Here is a 22,748-nt window from a genome sequence, read left to right as displayed (position 1 = left end):
AATTATACTTCATTGTTCACCAGTTTGTGCAAAACAAAATGCATATAATTTGAGGGCATATCAATTTGGGAATTCTTCAACACGACAAATCACAAAGTGACAAATTAGTGTTGCTGTCTAAAATTTAAAACGAACATATAAATGCGCGTTTAAACTTTACCTACCAGAGCCAGGAAACAAACTGCTTGTACTGCAGCTCTTCAGGATCATCTTTCCCATGCTTCTGCTGCATCTCCAGCTCAGCTTGTCTCCCCTGTAGACAAAGACATCAATCAACCATTCCGTCCCACAATGAAACTATTAGCAATCAGTGACTGCAGGCAGGAGGAAACTGTACATCAGTTGACACTGAGAGAGGCAGAATACATTTCAAAGCAGGCAAGTGCTTCAAAAGGAAACCAGCATGTGGCAATTTCCTATAACCCTCCTTTCTTATACATGTGCCATTTTCCCAGCTGGAAATGTAAGGAACACAACCTGCTTGTTAACTTCAATGGTGCCAAATCCATTCTGTAATCGGCAACATGGAAGTGAACAAGAGATTTGGCAATTGCTTTTGAGTATAACTCAGCGCAGGTATCAGACTTTTCAGCATGAGATCATTCTGATGGTACAATTCCAGTCTGGAATCCAAGTCATACTTTGTCCAACTTGGTGCCCAGTGGATGACAAATGATGGCTGAGGCAGTACAGTAGAATTGAGAGCAGAATTAAATGAGCTTCCACTTTCTGGCACTGTAAACCTGTTTCTTCACGTTCTAATGTACTTGACATCGTGAAAACACTTGGATTTCATGGTGCTTCACTCAAGCGGACATGATAACATTGGGAGCCAAGAGCACTCAGTGAGCCGATGGCAGAATCTTCCTTGGATGAGATTAGGAATGTTGAATGTTACTGTCAATTTTTTTTTAAGATTAATTGCTGGACTTTACATGGCAACTCTGTAAAAGTGAAGCCATATCCAAATCTCCTTTTTCACAACAAAATTTAATTACAGACAAACATATTAGGATGGCTCAGTGGTTAGCACTGCTGCCTCACAGCGCCAGGGACCCGGGTCCAATTCCAGCCTCGGGCAGGTGTGTGCATGTGCGTGTGCGTGTGCGTGTGCGTGTATGCACACGCACCTGTCTGTCTGGTTTGCACATTCTCCCTGTCTCTGCATGGGATTCCTCCGGGTGCTCCAGTTTCCTCCCATAGTCCAAAGATTTGCAGGTTAAGTGATTTGGCCATGCTAAATTACCCATAGTGTTCAGGGATGTGTAGGTTAGGTGCATTAGTCAGAGGTAAATGTAGGGTACGGGAATGGGTCTGAGTGGATTATTTTTTCAATGGTCGATATGGACTTGTTGGGCTGAAGGGCCTGTTTCCACACTGTAGGGATTCTATTCTATTCTATATCACCTTGATTGAAATATAAGCATATGTTTGCTATCTGCAAGTTGGATTTACTTAAATCTAGTTCATGCAAAGCTCTGCATTAAAAGCAAAACACAGCTGTAAATGTGTGAGACTATTTTTATGTAAAATAGACAAACAGGGCACTCAATCATAAAGGAGGTCTTTCAAAGGGGCTTATACCTGAAACGTCAACTCTCTTGCTCCTCGGATGCTGCCTGACCTGCTGCGCTTTTCCAGCGCCACACTTTTCGACTCTTTCAAATCTCACGCCTTGTGAAGAAATGAACTGCTGAAGTTCACATCAATCAACAAAACGTACAGCCCTCAGGACTTGACAACATTAAAGAGGAATCTTGAATCATGGACAATTACAACGTAACCTTGGCATCCAAAATAAAAACATTCAGTCCTGCAAACTTGCTCCACCATCATACATGATCATATTGAATGGTGGAGTAGGTCCAAAGGGCTGAATGGACTACTCCTGCTCCTAATTTCTGTGTTTCAATGTTTCTAATCACTCTCAGCAGAAAATAAGCAAGCTTTTTGTGTAGCAGGCAGTGTATGTAAAGGAGAGAACCCACATATAAATCTAAAAACAAAATCAGACCCAAATTTGTTGAACTATTTTCCCAACTCATCAAAATTGACTCAAAACAGGAAATTCAGCAAAGCAAGCACAAACACAAGTAACTGGCAGACACTTGATGCACTTTGTAGTTACTTAATAATAAAATAGTACACTCCACAGACTGGCCTAACTCTATCTCCACCAAAATAAATTTGACTGTGGTGAACAGTACCATAACAATTATCTGATTGCTCCTCTTTGCTCTCTTTAAGAGTCTAATCTTAATTAACAGATTAGAAAATATAAATCAAACTACAAAGGCATTCAACCTGACCGATAAACACTTCAGTGCAGTTGCCCACTTCAATCACAATGTCAAATACTCAGGTTGCTTGGTTGGCCGCAAATCAAGCATAATTACAGTAATTCAATTGATTATGTCACTCATAATTAGCAACAGAACACTTTTTTCCCTTCATTTATTGTTATCTTGCTGCCAAAATTATATCTACAATGATAATATGACACAGGTTCACAGTGTACAACCTTTAGCTAAGCAAATAATCCACCAAAAGCTTGCCACTTCAGGCCACAGAGTTGTAGAGCATGGAAATAGTCCCTTCAATCCAACTTGTTCATGATGACCGAGCTTCCCAAAGTAAATTAGCCCCATTTACCTGCTTTTGGCCCCTATCCCTCTAAACCTTTCCTATTAATGTACTTGTCCAAATGTGCTTTAGATATTGTAACTGCATCTACCACTTCATCTGGCATTTCAATTCCAAGTGGGAACCACTCTCTATGTGAAGAAGTTGCCCTTCAGATCCCTTTGAAACCTTTCACCTTCCCCCCCTTATATTCGTGCCTTGTAATTTTGAACTCCCCTAGCCAAGGGAAAGAACCTTTGTTATTCATCTTACCCATGCCCCTCATGATATAAGCCTCAAAAGGTCACCCTTGAACCTCCTATGCTCCAATGAAAAATGTCCCAGCCTATCCAGCCTTGCCCTATTACTCAAACCCTCCATTTCCAGTAACATCCTCATAAATCCTTTCTGCAGCCTCTCCAATTTAATAATATCCTTCCTACAGCAGGGTGACCAGGATTGTACACAGTTCACCAGAGGTGGCCTCACCAACATCCTGTACAACCGCAACATGCAGTTAGATTCCCCCATTGTTGAGGTATGGTTTCATATCAAGATATAGGTGCTATTTTCTCTCTGTATTAAAATTGGCACCATATATTATTTGGCATAGCATACCTGGCTTTCGGTGATGCAAAAATTTTATTAAGATGCAAACTATTAACTTGTCTCATTGACACCACAGATTTCTTTTGAGACACAGTGTAAATGAAGGGGCTCAGCCTTAATTCTACTTGAGAGTGGTCTACAGTGTCCAATCACGGCATCACACACAAAACTCCACCCTGTGACAGAGTACCACATCTTTAATCATACAGAAACTGGTCAATTGAACAGAAAAATCATTCTACACTTCCTTTATGCAATTAAAGAAATTTCCCTTCAAGTTTTCACTTTGAAGAGAGAACGGTGGCAGTATTTGAGTCAAACCATGAAGGATAAAAGTTTCTTTAGAAGACCGAAGGAGAACCCATCCCAGAAGTTCAATTTAATTAGAGTTTAAATCAAGCTTAAATGCTTGGATCAAACAATACCCTAGAAGTACTGTCTGCCTGCAGCCATGTTGATGCACTTTATAAAACGTAGTCCTGTACTTCCCCTTTGCACCAAATTCCAATGACAGAAATCATCCAGATTTTGATGAAAATTTCAACACTGACAAAATACAGAAACGGCAGAGAAACTAAATGCGTTCACTGTACAAACTTTTGCTACAGGTGATACCTGAAATCTCCCAGTACCAGAGATCCAAGTGGCTCAGGAAAACAACAGCGAGAAGATTATACTGTGAAAATTAATGGAGCTGAAATCTGACAAATCTCCATGACCCAATTTTTATTCGAGAGCATTGAAGGATGTGGCTACACAGCTAGTCAATCCATTGATGAATACAAGGGGTCCCCGGTTTAAAGAGGTGCCATTTTAAAGATTTGACCTGCAAACATTTCCTGTACTTATTAATGGCTACTTCATAGCTTCCTGTGTCGTGTTCTGACACTTGAGTACAAATGAACTTGCAGACGGACTCAGGAACGAAATCTGTTCGCAATCCAGGGGGACTGCCTGTATCTTCCAAAATCCTACAGATCGTGGCATGATTCATGCAACCTTGAAGCTTATGAATGTCATCCCTCTGTCAAAAGCAAGTGAGAAAGAAAACTGGAACTATACACCTAAATCAAAATTGCTGAAAAAGCTCAGCAGGTCTGGCAGCATCTGTGGAGGGAAATCAGAGTTAATGTTTTGGGTCGAGTGACCCTTCTTCAGAATTAAGAGGCCCTCCCTCAGAACTACAGGCCTGTTGGCCTTTTCTCAATAGGAAGGAAAATGCCACAAGTCTATGATAAAGGATTGGATTAATGCACAACTAGTTGATTATGTTCTGGATTGAGCACAGACAATGTGGAATTACAAACAGGAAATAATATTTAGAGTTTTTTTTGAGGATGTTACCAGGAAATTGCTCAAGGAGCACCAATGGATACTGAATACGTCAACTTTCAAATAGCTTTTGACCAAGTCCCCACAGGAGGCAGGTTGGAAAATTAAAACACACAGCATAGGAGGTAATGTACTGGCATGGATTAATGATTGATGAACAGACAGAAAACAGAGTGCTGGAATAAATGGGTCAGTCTTGCACTAGCAGCTGTGACTAGTGGGGGTACCACAAGGATCAATACTTTAGCTGCAGCTGTTCACAATATACATTAATTGTTTGGGCGTAGGAACCAAATATGCCATTTCTAGATTTGTAGACGATACAAAGCTAAGTGGGATGCGTGCGATGTAACTAGCCAATGGATACCTGACCCTCCCCGAGACACAGAACTCCTTGATATCAGCCAACTCCACCTCTGCACCATCCAAAGGTTAATCCCCAACCCAACTCTGCAACCCCAACCCATGTTCCTATCGTCCACCCTCTCACATGCCACCTATCCCCTCACACACCCAGCTGTCATCAGAACCCTCATGTATCACCCTCACCCACATACCTGGATTCCTATCCCCTTGCCCACTCACCTGCCACCCTAGCACCTCATCCACCTAGCACCCTATCCCTTTACCTTTGTACTCCCTCCCCCACTCACACAATGACTTTCTCTCAAGGTCTGTCAAAGAGGTTTTGCAAGCTTTCTGGAACATGCAACTACCGTTGCTGGAATGATTTGGTCTCTTAACGCTGATCCTGCACTGAATGGATTCCTAGTCACTTTGCTACAACGGTGGCATCCAGGACAGGGCAAAACAGGCTTTGAAATCCGGCTGTAAAATTCGCTAGTAAGTAACTGGGCAATCTTGAAGGGGAACACTGCCAGTCAGATCCATGAATCGAGATATCTCGGTCAATGAAACTTACAGACCATGCTCTGAAAATCTAATCAAGCAGAATCTAAACTCTATGGAATGAACAGGACCACGTTGAATGCAACCAAGTTAAATAAGATACTATTTCAAAAAACATTGCGTCTGTAAAAGAAAACAAAGTAAAACCATGAATATTGAGCTTTCATATTGAAATTGAATAAGAATCGAGGCGAGTCTCAAGAAGTCTAATGGTTACCTGAAGAACTGCTTGGTAGGTTCGCCCCATGAAACCTAGCCAAGCCTGGGAAAGTAAAATTGATTTATGCCATTCAGAAGGTTGGATAGGCACCTGGAAGGAAAAAAGATCCTTAGAAAAAGGAACACATTGCATTTGCACCACATCAAAATCAAAAATTTAAGAGTGTCAGAACAATTATCAGCAAATGTGCACACTTTTGGCCTCTGATATTGCAACAAATATTCTCATCTTAGCTTCAACCTTCACAGTTTTGATTGTCATCAAGTTTATTAATTCATTTGTAAAAGTTTCAATAACGCAAAAACCATGAGTTAATTCCTGTCTGTTTTTGTTAACCCTGTCAATGACTCAACGAAATGTGGGGCATTTTTCAAATATTTTTGAGTGTTCATTTTTGTTGTGAAAAGGAAAAGCTTGTCAGATCTGTTTATCTTGGACTCAGAAAAATTCCCAACAAAACACTTACAATTTCTAAAGGCCCTTGTGTCCCTTGAAGAAGCTTCTACAAAGGTCTGGTTTCCCAGAGGTTGAATAGACCACAAAGCTGACACTTCTCAAATAACAAAGGCAACGCTGATCAAAGCCCCCCACTGCTAGTTCTCAGGTGATTGCATTTGGTTTAACTGACCATTTCCTGATAAGTTACAGCATAAACCTTTCTTTCTACCCCATCATCTTTCATAAAATGACAATAGAGATGTACGAGAACGAGAACGAGAACAGAATGGCAATTAACCCAAAAGGGAACACAAATCCCCTCACAGCATGTAAATAGTAAGCCAGTACAGGATGCTCTGCTATGATGTGACAGTTGCATTCCACTACAACCTCACACTACAGAAAATCACGCTATGAGAAAACCGCTTTGGAAAATCGCGCTGTAGAAGATCGATAATAGAAAATTGCTCTACTTGTTCAGTAGAAAAGCTCATGTTATCCAAACCATGTCCACAATTTGGCAATCGCACTGTAACCAATTCGTGCTGACAAACTGACCTCTAATAAAAGAGGACATGTAGGTCATAGAGGAGAAAGTGAGGACTGCAAACGCTGGAGAGTCAGAGTCGAAAAGTGCAGTGTTGGAAAAGGCATAGCAGGTCAAGCAGCATCTGAGGGGCAGGACAGCCAAACTTTCAGGCATAAACTCTTCATCACATTCCTGATAAAGGACTTATGTCTGATACATCGACCCTCCTGCTGCTTGGATGATGCCTAACCTGCTGTGCTTTTCCAGTGCCACACTTTTCGATACGGAGCATGGATAGTACAGCACAGAAACAAACCCTTCAGTCCAACTCATCCATGCCAACCAGATATCCTAAATTAATCTGGACCCATTTGCCAGAATTTGGCCCATATCTCTCTAAACCCTTCCTATTCATATACCCATCCCAGATGCCTTTTAAATATTGTAACTGTACCAGTCTCCATCACTTCCTCTGGCAGCTCATTGCATATTAGAGACAATGGGGGAGAATTTATACTTTGAAGGAGACCAAGGCTAGCATATTTTTTGATGAGGGTCACAATTTATAGGCAAGATGCCCTGGAAAGGTTGCCTGGGCCTACAGTGTTTAAGCTGTCGACTCCAAGTGGCTTGCATTCCAGGAACGTGAGATTGGATAGCAAAATCTTCCCAATTTCCCAAGATACAGGACAGGAAGCAGGGGACTAGTTCGTGGGAAATCTAACACCTTTGTTCGAGAAGGGTGGTAAGGATATTCCAAGTAACTACAGCTGAGTCATTTTAGTATCAACGTTGGGTAAGATTTTAAAAACAATAATAAAGGAGAACAAATAAACGGGCCCTTGGGAATGATGTGAATTAAGTAAGGAGAGGCTGCATGGATTTGTAAAGAACGGATCTTGTATTTGCCTAATCCAAATGGAATTTCTCTTGAAGAAATGGAGAAGGTTGGAGAGGTCAATGTCCTGCATATGGATTTTAAGGAAGTTTTTGACACATTTCCAAACTAATGACTTGATTATTGGAAAACAGAGTGAAACTTTAACATTGGCTGGCAATACCAAACCTGTAAATAAGGTAAACTTTGATGATACCAATTGACTGCAGAAGTACACAGATCGGGATGAACAATGAGCAGTTAAGTTGCTGATGGAAAAGAATGAGATGGTGTGTTTGGGAGAAAGCATAGGGAAAGACAACATTGACTGAATGACGTAGTCAGAAAGAATGAGCAAGAGGGATGTTTGGGTTCACATGTACAGATGCTTGAAGGTGGTAGGTCATTGAGAGAGAATAGATGACAGAGTGTTGGATATTGGGAGCTTCAGAATTTGTGGCATTGAGTACAAAAGCAGAGAGATGATGCTGATCCTTCACAATATTATGGTGAGGTCACAACAGTAGAGCCACTAGTCACCACAATTGAAGGAGGTTGTGAGGGCCCTTGACAGGGTGCAGAAGAATACTTCCAAGGATAAGAAATTTTAGCTACAAGATTAGGTTGGAGAAGCTAGGGTTGTTCTACTTGGAGGACACAGGGTGGACTGGAGATCTGATAGAACTCTCCAAGATTGTGATAGATCATGATCGGGGAGACAATGGTCAGTGGTATTATCACAGGATTGTTAATCCAGAAACTCAGCCAATGTTCTGGGGACCTGGGTTCAAATCCCACCATGGCAAATGATGAAATTTGAAATCAATAAAAGAATCTGAAATTAAGGATCTACTGATGACTATGAATCCATTGTTGATTATTGGAAAAACCTATATCGTTCACTGATTTCCTTCAGGGAAGGAAACTGCCATCCTTACCTGGTCTGGCCTACATGTGACTCCAAACCCACAGCAATGTGGGTGACTCAACCTCTGGGTAATTAGGGATGGGCAATTAAGTGCTGGTCCAGTCAGTGATGCCCTCATCCCGTGAATTTTTTTTAAAACTGAATAAGATGAACCAAGAAAAACTGTCATCCTTCTGTGATGGTTTAAGGACTAGGGGACACACATTTTCCATTTTGGGTCAGAGGTGTGGGCTGATCTGAGGAAGAACTGGCTTCTAAACACAGGGAATGATAATGATCAGCAACTCACTGCTGACAAAATGTTAAGTATTAATAGTAGCAGAAATGTTAAGTGGCCTCAAAGAGAATCTGGATGTGTGTCTGACCAAAGTATAGTTGATGGCTATGAGGATAATGCAGGGGATGAGACTGCAGGGGGTTTCTCTACAAAGAGTTGTCACATCATCGATGAGCCTTTTGCACTTTAATGACAAAGACATCCATAAATAGGGTTTCCCCTGAAATTTGGACAGCTTTTCCAAACGGGAGCTGTTCTGAAACTCGAGGGCGATTTTTCTTGCATGCTGCCTTGAACTATTTAGGAAATTTACTCTTCAAAGCCACGGAATTCAGAAAAGCATAACTGGTTCAGATCATTCTGGAAAATTCATTGCCTCATTTGATGACAAAAATTGCAACTTACTATTTGTTGATAGTTACTTAAGTTACATCATAGTCTTTGCTAATTTGATCAAATTTTGAGCTTTTCCCACAAGCAGGTAATAATTTTGAACTCGTGGCTTAAATATAGACCTTTACGCTGCTTTTCACTGGTGATTCCATTTCAGTAACGTAACAGCTATTTTTGCAAATATAACTCAGAGAGCCCACACAATTCCAAATAACTGCATCAGAAGTTGAGCCATTTGAATAAGTCAATCCGCTTCCTCTCTCTCAATTGTGTCGACACTACAAACTAATATCCACATTTTGTCAACATTTACATAAGTAGAGCTGGCTACATCCTACCGAGGTAGTAATGCTCATTCTAGAAACCTGCAAGAGGAATGCATCTGATAATGGGTCTTGAAGCTGCCATGTGATGGCTGTGTGTGTGTGCGCGTGCGTGCGTGTGTGTGTGAGAGTGAGAGTGAGAGTGAGAGTGAGAGTGAGAGTGAGAGTGAGAGTGAGAGTGAGAGTGAGAGTGAGACAGACAGAGACAGCAAAAGAAATGGTGAAGGAAGTGGGGGAGGTGGGGGATTGGAGCTGGGGGGAGACAGAGGTGAGTTACATATTAAGGTAGGGAGGAGCTGCCTTTTCACCAAGTGTGGGCAAGCACTATAAGCCAACTGAAAACCAAACAGTGAGGTCTCTTTCCCTGCAAACCTTCAGAGGATTAGCAAAGACCAAGCGGTCAATGACAATGTTTCCATACTAACCCTCAGAGAGACAGAGATTCCCTGGAGTAAAAGAACACCCAATAGTGGTTTTATGGGCCTTGATTTGCTTTTATATTTCATGAAGCCATTGATCCAGTGAAGCTCTGTAACCTCTGGAAGAGAGCTGCTTCACTGGAGATGTAATAGTTTATATTAACTCCCAAGAGTCTCCCCAATCACATATTGTTGGGGGATGTAGCTGACCAGGTGTGCTTTGGTCAATCGCATCTCCGAAAGTCTGAGCTGCAGCAACACTGTCAAGAGCTTGTAAATGATAGAAATGCAAGAAATAATGGAAAATAAATTTGTATTTTTCTTGGCTAATTACATGTGGTAAATGCGCGCACACAGAGACACACACAGACAGGCGCGCACACACAGAATCAGGAGCAATTCTGTGCAAACACAAAAACGGTTTGACATGTATTTCATAAACATATTACCTCGTGGATAAGGGCTGCAAGCATTTGCTGGTAACTCCGGCCCCGGCTCACCAGAAAGCGATTGATAGGCTTGCCATCTTTATCCGTCTGAATATGTAGATCATAACAAAGTAATAAACCAGCTGCAAGGAAGCAGGAAAGGCTTTAATGGGATGATGAGCTTTAAGAAGGCAATAGTGGAATGTAAACTGTAAATCCATAACATTAATCCTAGCCTGGCAATGCTGATGTGTAAGACCTTCAGCATGAATCTTATAAACTACGAACCCAGGGTTAAGCCTTGGAGAATGCCACTGCTTTTTTGCGCTTTGCTTTCCTTGTTCAATCTTCTGAATGAAAAATGGAAACACGACCTCTAAGAAATTAGGAACTGGGGATTGTTCAACAAGTCTCCCAATTCATGCAAAATGTGAGGAAGATACATCAAGCATTCAAGGCACTTTTAGAAGCTCTTTGTGCATTTGGTTAATGAACAGGAAACAGTTTTGTTCAGCAAACCAAATACAAAACCTTTCATCCTGAATTAGCTTGTATTTGGTGGTAGGAATAACTCTGAAGTTTGCACTGATATTAAAGAGCATAATCTTTTGGTATCTACATGCAGACTTATGGAAGTTGTTGCTCAGTTTGCCTCCTCCTCCACAAGTTTCACAGGCAATATCTCACCAAACAAAAAGCACTTAAAATATATGTTGAATATGCTTGTTAATCATTTAACACATCAAAAAAGATGAGATATTTCCTAATCAATCTGTTCAGAGTTGTTATGGAGCAAGTGGGAGTTGAAGCCAGGTCTGTTGGATTTTGGAGGGAGGGACATCACCCCAAGAATCCTGAAAAGAGTTTGTCCATTCAATCCTAAGTGAGGTCTTAACTGCATGTCAAGTGTTAATCACAGCTAAACAACTTGTTCAGCAATTCAAGTTTCATTGCTGCTGGTTACATTCCTTTGAATTTTAATGACATTTGGATATGAAAACAAGATTTTTATTTCAAACAAACACATTTTCCTTTCCAGCTCTTTTACCTCTGCTTCATCCTTAGTTTCAGTCCAATTATCTCACTTTCTGTACACAGTATGAAGTATCCCAACTTCCTAATTCAGACTCAAAGCTCCTCAACGTGACTGGTTAACGAGGCACACTGTTGCCTGACCTATTTGATCAGACTTGTTGTCGACTGCATCAAACTGTATCTAATACTGCCCTAAGCCCACAAACAGTCTAAGTGATTCAAACTGTAATAAAAGGTGAGTGATGTTTCTTTATTGCTGCCTGCAAAAGCCAAACCACTGACTCAGTCAAGCACTAGCTATCCTGGTCTTTCAGACATAACCAATTCATGACTGATTACAACTTCACAATGGCCCCACAGTTACCCATGTTAACCTATGTTTAACTCCTAAAAATGGAGAATTAAGAATGTGATCAAGACTGAAGGTGTGAGTCATAAGGGAACATAGAACATTACAGCGCAGTACAGGTCCTTCGGCCCTCGATGTTGTACCGACCTGTGGAACCAATCTGAAGCCCATCTAATCTACACCATTCCATTATCATCCAAATGTTCATCCTATGACCATTTAAATGCCCCTAAGGTTGGTGAGTCTACTACGTTGCAGGCAGGGTGTTCCATGCCCTTACTATCCTGAGTAAAAGGCTGGGACCTTTTTTTCCACTGAAGCTTAGGAGGTTGAGGGGTGACTTTATAGAGGTTTATATAATCATGAGGGGTATAAATAAGGTGAATTGCAAAGGTCTTTTCCACAGAGTAAGGGAGTCTAAAACCAGACGGCACAGACTTGAAGTGACAGGGGAAAGATTTGAAAGGGGCCTGAGGGGCAACTTTTTCACACAGACAGTGCTGTGCGAATGAGTTGCCAGGTGAAGTGGGAGAAGCAGATACAATTACAACATTAAAGGATTTTCGGACAGGTACGTGAACAGGAAATGTTTAAGAGGGATTGCTGCCAAACAGTGGCAAATGGGCATAGTTCAATTTAGGAAAACTGGTCAGTATGGACGGGTTGGGCTAAAGGGCCTGATTCCATGCTGTAAAAATGTTTTGCTGTTTCATCTACTTTTCTGATCCACCTGCTCAGTGATGTTATTATGCACCTCTGGAGCAGGTGGGACTTGAACCTGGGCCTCTTGGTCCAGGGCTAGGGACACTACCACTGTGTCACAAGCAGGTCCAAATGATCCTATGGAGATCTTTCAGTAGTCTCCAGGTATTCAACTGTACAGCACATACCTTGCTGGAAAACTAGGGGACAAGCAATACTTTCTCTGGATTTAAAGATAGCAGGCAGGCCAGCAAGATTTGATTTTAACATAAATCTCCTGAGATTTTGTGGTTATAGTAAAAGCCATCAAGCCTGAATCAATTCAGACAAAATTAAAGTCACTCCCATGTATTTGCATGCAGGGGAGAATGGATGATTAAAACCCTGAAAATCCCAGATTTCCAGAAATATTCCCTGAGGCATTTAAAGCACGTTGTATTTAACAGGCAAATGAAAAGTGATGCTTGCACCGTACTCTATGAATCAGATGCGTGCGCTGAGTCAACACTACATCATCCCAACACAGCCTGAAATGAAAAGCAGCCACAGGCTTCTGGTGACTCAGAGACAGACTGTCAATGCTCACTTTGATTAACTCATCCTGATATCCACTCATGCCTTTTCCAACTCTGAGCTGCTATTCCACAGGTGAGACCTTGGTGGCAAAGCCAGGGAAATCACTTCGAACAAAATATTTTGGGATGACCCTTTAATAACTAGCAACAATTACAACAATAATTCTTTATGCAATTAAAAATCAGCCCAAGCATGTTAATGTCAGTGTTAATGATCCACACATTATTCCTTTTCCAGTCATGTACTTTGCTTTAAATCACCAATCCCATTGACTCAACTCTCCACATGGGAGCGAATTCCATTTGCTCAACATTCTCTTGAATTTCTAACTGAGCTACTAAGTGGCTATCTTGTTTTAGGGCCCCAAATTTTGAGCTCCCACGCACTCCCACCTTTAATTTGCCTACTTAACAAATGTTTTTATAGCACCCTCTCAATTCCATAGAGGAACAACCCCGAACCTGTTGAGTCTTTTCTGGCAGACATACTCACCCAGGTCTGGTGCCACCCTTGTAATTTCTGAATGCATTTACTCCAACATTTTTACACAAATGCAGGTCGGAATGATGCACTGTTCTACTGCGCTCTAACCAAGGTTCCATAAAGTTTAAAATAACCAAATTAACAATTTATTTCCTTTGTAATTAAACTTTACTTGCACAGTTTATAGCTTTGTTAACCTACATCACTATTTTTCTGGGAAACACACACCAAACAACCTGTCCGATGGCCAACCACTTCAACTCCCCTTCCCACTCCACCAAGGATATGCAAGTCTTGGGTTCTCCTCCATTGGCAAATCCTAACCACCCGATGCCTTGAGGAAGAATGCTTCACCCTCTGCCTTGGAACCCTCCAACCATATAGAATCAATGTGGGTTTCATCAGTTTACTCATCTCCCACCCCTCCCCCACATCTCATCCCAGATCCAACCATCCAACTCGGCACCGACCTCTTGAACTGTCCAACCTTTGCATCTTCCTTCCCACCTATCCTTTCCACCCTTCTTTCTCTATCACCATCACCTCCCACCTGCATCTACCTATCGCCTTCCCAGCCAGCCCCACCCCCACCCTCCCCTTACCCCCTCCACGTTCCTAATGAAGAGCTTATGCCCATAACGTCGATTCTTGGCCTCCTCGGATGCTGCCTGACCTGCTGCCCTTTTCCAGCACCAAACTTTTCGACTCCCTACTTTTTATGACTTACGCACATCGAGATGTGTATTGTTAACTTACAGAGATGCTCACTTGTCAAGGCATTATGCAGGCTCCTTATTCTAATTCCAAGAGTGCAACATCTCTTTCTATTTATAATGAAACTCACTTGTTATTTACATATCCGTCCTGGAAATTTGCTATTATCTTCTAATTTTGTACAAATGTCAACATTATTAACTATACCCTCTGAAGAAGTCAGACTTTACTCGAGACATCAGTTCTGTTTCTCTCTCCAGAGACCTGCTGAGTTTCTCCAGAATTCTCTGATTTCCAGTGTCCGTAGTCTTTTGCTCTTACTTAACAAGAGGAACTCTTATTAAAACATTTAAGATTTTTCAAGGGTGTGATAAGTGGTTGAGAGCTTGCTTCCATTTGCAGGAGAGTCTAGGATCAGAAAATACCATCTCAGAACAAAGAATCATCCAATTAAGACAGAGATGAGGGGGAATTTCTTCTGGCAGAGAGTTGTGGAATTGTTTATTGTTGTGGGTTACCAAGGCTGGGTCATTAAGTATACTCAAGGCTGAGATAGACAGATGTTTTTCATCAGTAAGGTAATAAAGGCTGAAGAGAAGAAGTCAGGAAAGTGGATTGGATTCCCTACAGTGTGGAAACAGGCCCTTCGACCCAACAAGTCCACACCAACCCCCCCCCCCGAAGAGTAACCCAGCCAGACCCATTTCCCTCTGACTAATGCACCTAACTCTATGGACAATCTAGCATGGCCAATTCACCTGACCTGCACATCTTTGGATTGTGGAAGGGCAGAATGTGCAAACTCCACACAGACAGTTGCCCGAGGCTGGAATAAAACCCGGGTCCCTGGCGCTCTGAGGCAGCAGTGCTAACCACTGAGCCACCATGCCACCCATGGAGTTGAAGGCTATTAGATCCCCAATGATCTCATTGAATTTCAGAACAGACTCGATGGGCTGAGTGGTCCTCGATGAACAATGTAGAATGAATTGGTCAAGTAACATACAAATTGATCACTAGTAAAGCTCTAAAGTACAATACACACATTTCAAGTCTATTGTGCAAAGCACAGTCTTATTTATGCAAAATATAATAACATTGCCCCAAAGTAAAAGTCATAAATTTCTTAACTATTGTTTCCAAATAGTTACATCCTTAAAAACAAGAGTGGAAGATCACTTTTCTGAAGGTTGCATAAAAACATTTCTCTTTTTATGTAATGTGGTGAAATATTAAATAATCAATATGGAACTATTAAAACCACAGAGGAATATAATCATCTTCATAGTAATATTGCCACCTGCATCTTACAAAGACATTTGAAATCGATGTGGTTTGTGGCATTCCTCAAAAAAAACTTTTAATTTATACAAGGCTGCAGTACACATTAAGAATTTTACCATTCTCTCAAAATGAAATACAAGAGAATAAATCCCATGAAGTCATACAAATCCCAAGGGTCTGAAGTAAATGCTTCCCCTCTCCACTATACTTCCACTTTATCTGCACGGATTCCGTAATTTTCTATTATTGGCTGCAGTTTTTACTCTATTATCTTTACTCGAGATATTTACAACCTCTGACAGGGGAATTTTACTTGATTTATTACGTGACAATAAAGCTTAAAATCAAATTGTATTAAAAAATTACCTGGATAGATGTGAAATAGGCATTGCAATGGTTAAACTAGTTTGAATTGTAAAACTTCTTGGAATACAGATGAAGCTGACAGTGCTACCTAAAATGCTCTGTCCGAAAGGTTGATCATTAATTCACCTGCCAGGCCAGATTTTAGTCCCGGTTGCTTGTTCTTTTCATACGTCTTCAGCATGAAGTTAGGAATCCCTGCCACAGTCTTGCCTTGGTCAGAGCGTACAGTTCCCCCACGGAGTGCCGAGTAGTAGACCCCACGGGGCATCACCGCTAATTCTTGGGTCACGAGAGATGTCAAAAACTCTTCAAAAGCTGCAAGGAAAAGGTCAAAGAACTACTACTTATGGCTGTCACAGTGGACAAAATTAGTAACTGCAAGTTCAAATTTAAATAGTATAGTCAAGACAATCACTCCCATGTGTTATCTTGACTTTGAGTTCACCTCTGCCTAAACTTCTGGCAGGAAGTTATCAGTAAGCCATGTCAGATGCTGAGACAAATGTCTTTAACTCTTTCCTCCTCGGTGATTAATTACTATGTTGCCAACACTGGCCTCAGGACAAACATCTCATTAAAAATGGAACACCATTAGTACACTTTCCATTTTCTGGAGCAGCCACAAAAAGTTTTAGTCACAAATTCTGTTCAAAGCTAAAGCCAACTAGGATATAGATTTACAAATAATTTCAAATCTAATGACTGTGATCTACATAATCTTTGAAATCGAGTTTACAATACTCAAAATCTGAAAAATGTTACAATGCAAGGAATCACTGTCTGATTGTTAAGTCTAGAAAAGTGAATAAGCCAAATATTTGACAAAAAAGTGGCAGATTCATTGTTACAAATCAGCCAAACTATTGATTTTTTGCAAACTTTACTTGCAATAATAATTAGCATTTTTATAACTATCAGAATGTGCATTCAGCAACAGAAAAAGGAATTGTGTTGCTTTTTAACAGGATTTAAAAATAAGACTAAAATGCATATCCTGAAATCAAATAGGGCTTTAGGAAGAGGAGGATCCCAAATAAAAGCTTTGAGCAATAGGTCAATCTTCACTAACTGATGATCGTCTACAAGTTTCACAGATGATGCACAGACTTGGGTCTCTCACAGCATCACCGTACATTCAGTAAATGAGGCGAGCTCTAATCCCACCAGGTAAGCAAATCTACTAATGCCCATTGGAGAAGCAAGTCATGGAGCTCAGTGTTCTGCCATTGAGTGAGGCTGGGGTTGAACTGTGACCAATTCTATTTACCCACTTTGACAATATCTCTTAATAACATTAGGTAGCACGAATTGCTTTCAGACTTAAATCTGATAATTAACCCAGCACTAACTGCCTCTTGTAGAAGAGAATTACAAACTTCTTTCACTCTGTGTGTAGAAGTATTTCTAAGTTTCACTCCTGTAAGCGCCGACTCTCACTTTGAGATTGTGCTATTTGAGCCTGGATGCCTCAGCCAGCTGAAATAGCTTCTCGGGACTGATGCTCTTGGTTCCTCTTCAAATCTTAAAATCTTTGATCTTAACCAAGATTTGTCTAACATCTCCCCAGAATTTAATCATTGGAGTCCTGATACCTTTCTGGGCAACCTGCACTGTCCTTTTGTCATAATCAAGACATCATTCCCCAAACTGAACATGGAATTTGCCGTTTGGTATAACCAGGGTTCTGTATAGCTGAGGCATGACTTCAACTCCTTTACATTGGAGACCTCGAGATATACATCCACTTGTCTTGATGTGAAGACTAATGGAGACTGAGGAAAGATTTGCATCCCTTTCATACCTTCTGGTACTGTTCTTGAAAATAATCATTTTAGGAAGCACTTTGAGCCATGACTATCCAACATTTAGATTGTCTGGAATGCTATCTTTTATTTCTAGATTTATTGACCAGCAGCTTACCAAAAGTTTCACTGTTAGTGCCCAGAGAATTTGTTGTTCCAGCAATAGCAAACTCCCAATGCAAACTTGCAAATTCAGTCCCCAAAGACACCAACGCAATTGTATTGCCAGGATTGGCTAATCTACAGGAAGATACTGAGAGCTTTGGGACATTTTTCTTTACTAAAGGCTCTATATAAATGTAATCTGTTTAGCGGTGTGGCAAGTGACAAAACTTGTTTCAGCACAGTGAAAGTCTTCCTGAGCTAGGGTATTTCAAATTAACAAAGAACATTTGGGATCCAATCTCTTGCCATGAGCAGAAGATGCAGTTGAGTGCGTCCACCATCCTACCCCACTCCTCATGATGACCATCTCATTCTGGATACCAGTAACACTGTGGTGACCAGAAACTGTAATTCACAATGGTGTTTATAGGATCAAAAGGCAAGAAATGGAACAAAATATACACCACTGGGTGCATCTGTGTCTTAACTTGTTCTTAATATCAGCATCTCTCATTACAAATTAAGGTAAATGCTGACTTGCCTTTAAATAAGGTCGTTTAACTTACAATTAATGATGGAAACAATTGACAAGACCATCTTTCCAATTTGGAGTCAATTTAGTGAATAATCAGAGTCAGACAGCATGGAAATAGACTGTTTGGTCCAATGAGTCCATGCCAAACATAATCCCAAAATAAACTAGTCTATTAAACTTCAGAGCAAAAACTCTTCTCTTGAAATCACTGTACAGTTTGTTTTGATTAACCAGACTAGGCAAGTGTTGTCCATTGCTTTGTATGCCTGGTGTTTCCAACCTAATGCTGATATATTAACCTGGGTGAAATTAGAACAGGAATACCACAGTGCATAGACAAATATCTGTTCCGATGTCATCTTAGCTTTCGGTTCACAACATTTTCATGGAGACAACACTGAAAGGACAGATGAAGAAATGCAGCAATGCATCTAAGAATTTATATGGGCTCACCTTTTGTTTCTTCACTGGTCTGATTACCACCCCATTTTGCCTTCCATTATCACCTCTTTTGCCCCTTAATCACTTTGACTTCTCCTTCAAAGTATCGATCACGTCTCTTCCTTCTTCCAAAACCCCATTATTCCCTGGTTCTGTTATTGCTTAGAAGTGGTTAAACCGCGAGCTTTCTATTCCAGTCCAAAAATCGTCAATTTGAGCTACCAACTCTGCCTCTCTCTTCAGCGATACTACCTGAGCTGATGAGGACTTCCAACATTTCCTGCTTCTGTAACACATCCTTAGCGTTTGATGAAAGACATGGGACATCAGGACAATTGATCAGGTGCAGCTAAACCATAGTAGGAAGGTCAAAGGGGAGATTGCAGGACATCGGTTAGACTGATATAGAACTTCTATTAGATTTGAGGATACACTATTGACCTGGATGTTCCCCAGTACTGCTCCAACCCGTATTTCCTACTTTAATTAATAATGAAATGACATGACATCACATTATTTTTCCCATCCCTGAGCCCTTGTGGTCAACAGAGCTTGGACTGGTGGTAATGTGGCAGGCAGTTTCGTAAAGGGCAGTGGGACATTGATATCCAGGTTACCGACTTGCAGGTTCTCTTTCAAAGCTCAGTCCTCTTCAAGGGCATCCACTTGTCCATACAATTGCTGTCTTTCGAAAACATTTCACAATTAATTTTTCTAACCATTGTTCATAGAATAGAATCATAGAATCCCTACAATGTGGAAACAGGCCATTCAGCCCATCCATTTGACCCTTCCAAAGAGTACTCAACCCAGATTCAACCCCAGCCCTACGGCTTTTAACCCTGCATTTCCCATGGCTAACCCACCTAGCCTGCACATCCCTAGGCACTATGGGCACTTCAGTTGAAAAGTGTGGCGCTGGAAAAGCACAGCAGGTCAGGCAGCATCTGAGAAGCAGGCGAATCGACGTTTTGTGCATAAACCCTTCATCAGGAATGTGGCAATCCACATCTTTGGGCTGTGGGAGGAACCGGAACACCCAGAGGACACCCACGCAGACACGGGGAGAACGTGAAAACCCCACACACGTCGCTCGAGGCTGGAACTGAACCCGGGTCCCTGTCACCACGAGGCAGCAGTACTAACCACTGAGCTATTATGCTACACACTTATCAATGTCTCTGAGAAAATTCAACAATCCTACTGCAGACTGTGGCACAGAGAGCTCACAATCGTTTGGTCGCATTTTGTGAAGCACGATCAATAATAAATTGAGACATCTGAAGCTAACTGGTTTTTCAAAAATATTGTTTTTCAACGACATGTCAATGTTATGGCTTAATGTTGAGATAAGATAATTAAAGTGTTAGAACATACCAGAAAGCACAGGCAGAGGTGTCATTAAAAGCAGCTTCATGTACGATGCTCCAGGGACTGAAAGATCTTCTTCCTTTTGCTCTTCTTCTTCATCCACATTCATATCCATCTCATCATTGTCATAATCAGGCTTTCTTTCTGGCCTTACCTAGACAGATAATCCAGCATTAATTCATCACCAGCTTTTTACTGATTCTCCACCCATCATTTGGGTTATGTACAAATATAAATCAGCAGATTTCGACACTGCAGCTTGGCCAAAAATGGCCACATAATTATTCACATTCATCTTCAACTACCATTAGCCCCCATTGACCCAGAAAAAAAATGGAGAGTTGAATTTACAAAAACCTAGTACAAAGATGAGATTTGAAGAGCCCAGGAGTCTGGGTGGGATGGTCTTTGGAGGATCAGACCAGACTCGATTGGCCGAATGGCCTGCTTCCATAACGTATGGTTCTGTGGTTCTCTGAAATTGATGTGTGACCTTACAAATCCTGGCTTCAATTCGGCTACAAATCTGAGCAAGGTGTAAATCACTCCTAGACCTGCAAAAGCCTGATTTTTTTGTTCTGGACACTTCCAGCTAACATTGGAGTTCAAATCGCTACACTGTTAATGGGGGAAGAATCTATCCCAAAATGAGTCCTCCTAGTGATAGCTCATGTGAATTTTACAGCTGGTTTGCTCAGATGCATTAGATGAAAAGATCAAAATCCAGGTAGATGGTGAGAACGCCAAATAGAGAGAGCTGCTAGGACTCAGAAGCCCTGAAAGAAGGGTTTACTCTGATCCATGAAGCACTCTGTTTCACAGCAACGAGAACCCCAAAGCTTCCGGTCACACCTCAGCCCAGTGCTCAAATGCCTTTAAGGGTACCGTAGAGTTGCATCCTGAAGGAGGTGAAAGAAACCATTATTTCAGTCTGCACGTGCACTACATCATTGCTTTCTGATAATGAAGTTCATTGTTCTGAATTCTTCTCCACTCAACATCTGTACTGGGTATCTGTACCATAGAGAACAGGAAGCCCAAAAGTTCGCAGAGAGCAGGCCAAAGTGGAGGAGACTGAGGACTTGCTGGAAGTGCAAGTATGAAAAGCCAGTTCACCTTTTACCTGTATTTCTCTATTTTTCTATTTAATACCATGGAGGACTGCGCAGTTATGTTTTAATTTTATTTCTTTAGTTTTCTACTAAGAACAACGGTAATATCTTCCTTTTAACTTTGTTTCTCTGCGCTCTTCTTTGTAGCTAAGTTTTGTTCCTGAGTACCTTCATACTCAAGATGGCACCACGTGTGGTGACATTACACACTTTTCACTGTACCCCTGTAGCTTAACCCAAATCAAGATACACAGGTCCTTCCAACCCTCTTAATCAGTATATGCCTGACAACCTCCAGGGAACAGTGAGCTACATACACGGTGGCTGAAAAACACCTCGAAGTTTGGTTAATACAGTTTCATGTTGGGTGCCTCTCTCATTCACACGTCTCCTATAACCAAGACAAAGCTGCATTTTATTCTACCTTGTCATGTATGTTTTGGATTAATTAGCTCAGTAACGCTAACAATCTAGGAGTTAAAACATGATGAGCCCACAAGACAAATATTCTGATTTTCATATGCTGATAGATTCAAAGTATTGTTTTGAGAACAGTCCCTTTTTTTCAGGCTACCTTTGGTATTTATGCACATGAAACAATTTAGACTATAAGGAGATCAGCAAAGTCTGATTGCACCACAAGCTAATAATCATTTATTGTTGATTATTTACAATATCACCCATACAATTAACACCAGGGATAAGCAATAAATGATCATACAGCCAGTGACACCCAAGTTCCACAAGTAAATTAAAAAATACAATTGCCTCCCGCTGAGATGTCTTTACCTATTTGTTCCTTTCCCAGACGGTTTCTCTGACTAATGAGTCTGAAAGTTTACATGGAAGTCCATCGTCTGCATCCCTTGAATAAAATGATTACTTCTGAAAGAACCTGCTTCTCAACTACATGGTACAGAAACAAGTTTAGATTAGATTATTTACAGTGTGGAAACAGGCCCTTCGACCCAACAAGTCCACATTGACCCGCCGAAGCACAATCCACCCAGACCCATTCCCCGACATTTGCCCCTTCACCTAACACTACGGGCAATTTCGCATGGCCAATTCACCTAACCCGCACATTTTTGTGTCTGTGGGAGGAAACCGGATCACCCGGAGGAAACCCACGCCGACATGGGAAGAATGTGCAAACTCCACACAGTCAGTTGCCTGAGGTGGGAATTGAACCCGGGTCTCTGGCGCTGTGAGGCAGCAGTGCTAACCACTGTGCCACCGTGCCACCCACTAAGTTCTTCCGCCGCTGCTTTTAAGAATTACAATAATTTTGTCAAGGTGTCAGAAGCCAATCCATTATCTCCCAACATTCATTAATTAACAAACTATTGTAATGGAGCATGGACATTATCTGTTTTACAAACAGTTGCCAAAAGGACAAAAGTCTTGTTTACGTATGACTTCAAAAGGGCTATGGATTTGATCTCCTCGTTACTGAGGTTTCCTCAGCTTTAATATTTATAAGGCGACAAAACATATTGGTATTCTGAGCAACTGCTCGGCAGAGTTGTAGAGTTCCAGTGTTATTTATACGGCACCTTTAAGAACCAC

At 41.2% G+C, this 22,748-nt stretch overlaps 1 protein-coding gene across 2 annotated transcripts in view; it reads right to left on the bottom strand.

Annotated features, from left to right (window-relative positions):
- focad (focadhesin) overlaps positions 1-22,748 on the bottom strand; it is a 192,733-nt gene that overhangs the window by 89,477 nt on the left and 80,508 nt on the right. For both annotated transcript variants that reach the window (XM_060841002.1, XM_060841010.1), the window contains 5 exons: positions 20,074-20,221; positions 15,940-16,128; positions 10,326-10,447; positions 5,690-5,782; positions 165-253 (listed from right to left, as the gene is read on the bottom strand). In XM_060841002.1, coding sequence (XP_060696985.1) covers positions 165-253; positions 5,690-5,782; positions 10,326-10,447; positions 15,940-16,128; positions 20,074-20,221 — 641 coding nt within the window. The remainder of the gene's footprint in view (positions 1-164; positions 254-5,689; positions 5,783-10,325; positions 10,448-15,939; positions 16,129-20,073; positions 20,222-22,748) is intronic.

Source organism: Hemiscyllium ocellatum, chromosome 2 (genome assembly GCF_020745735.1).
Source record: "Hemiscyllium ocellatum isolate sHemOce1 chromosome 2, sHemOce1.pat.X.cur, whole genome shotgun sequence".
NCBI lineage: Eukaryota > Metazoa > Chordata > Chondrichthyes > Orectolobiformes > Hemiscylliidae > Hemiscyllium > Hemiscyllium ocellatum.
This window is presented reverse-complemented; position numbering and strand designations above follow the sequence as displayed.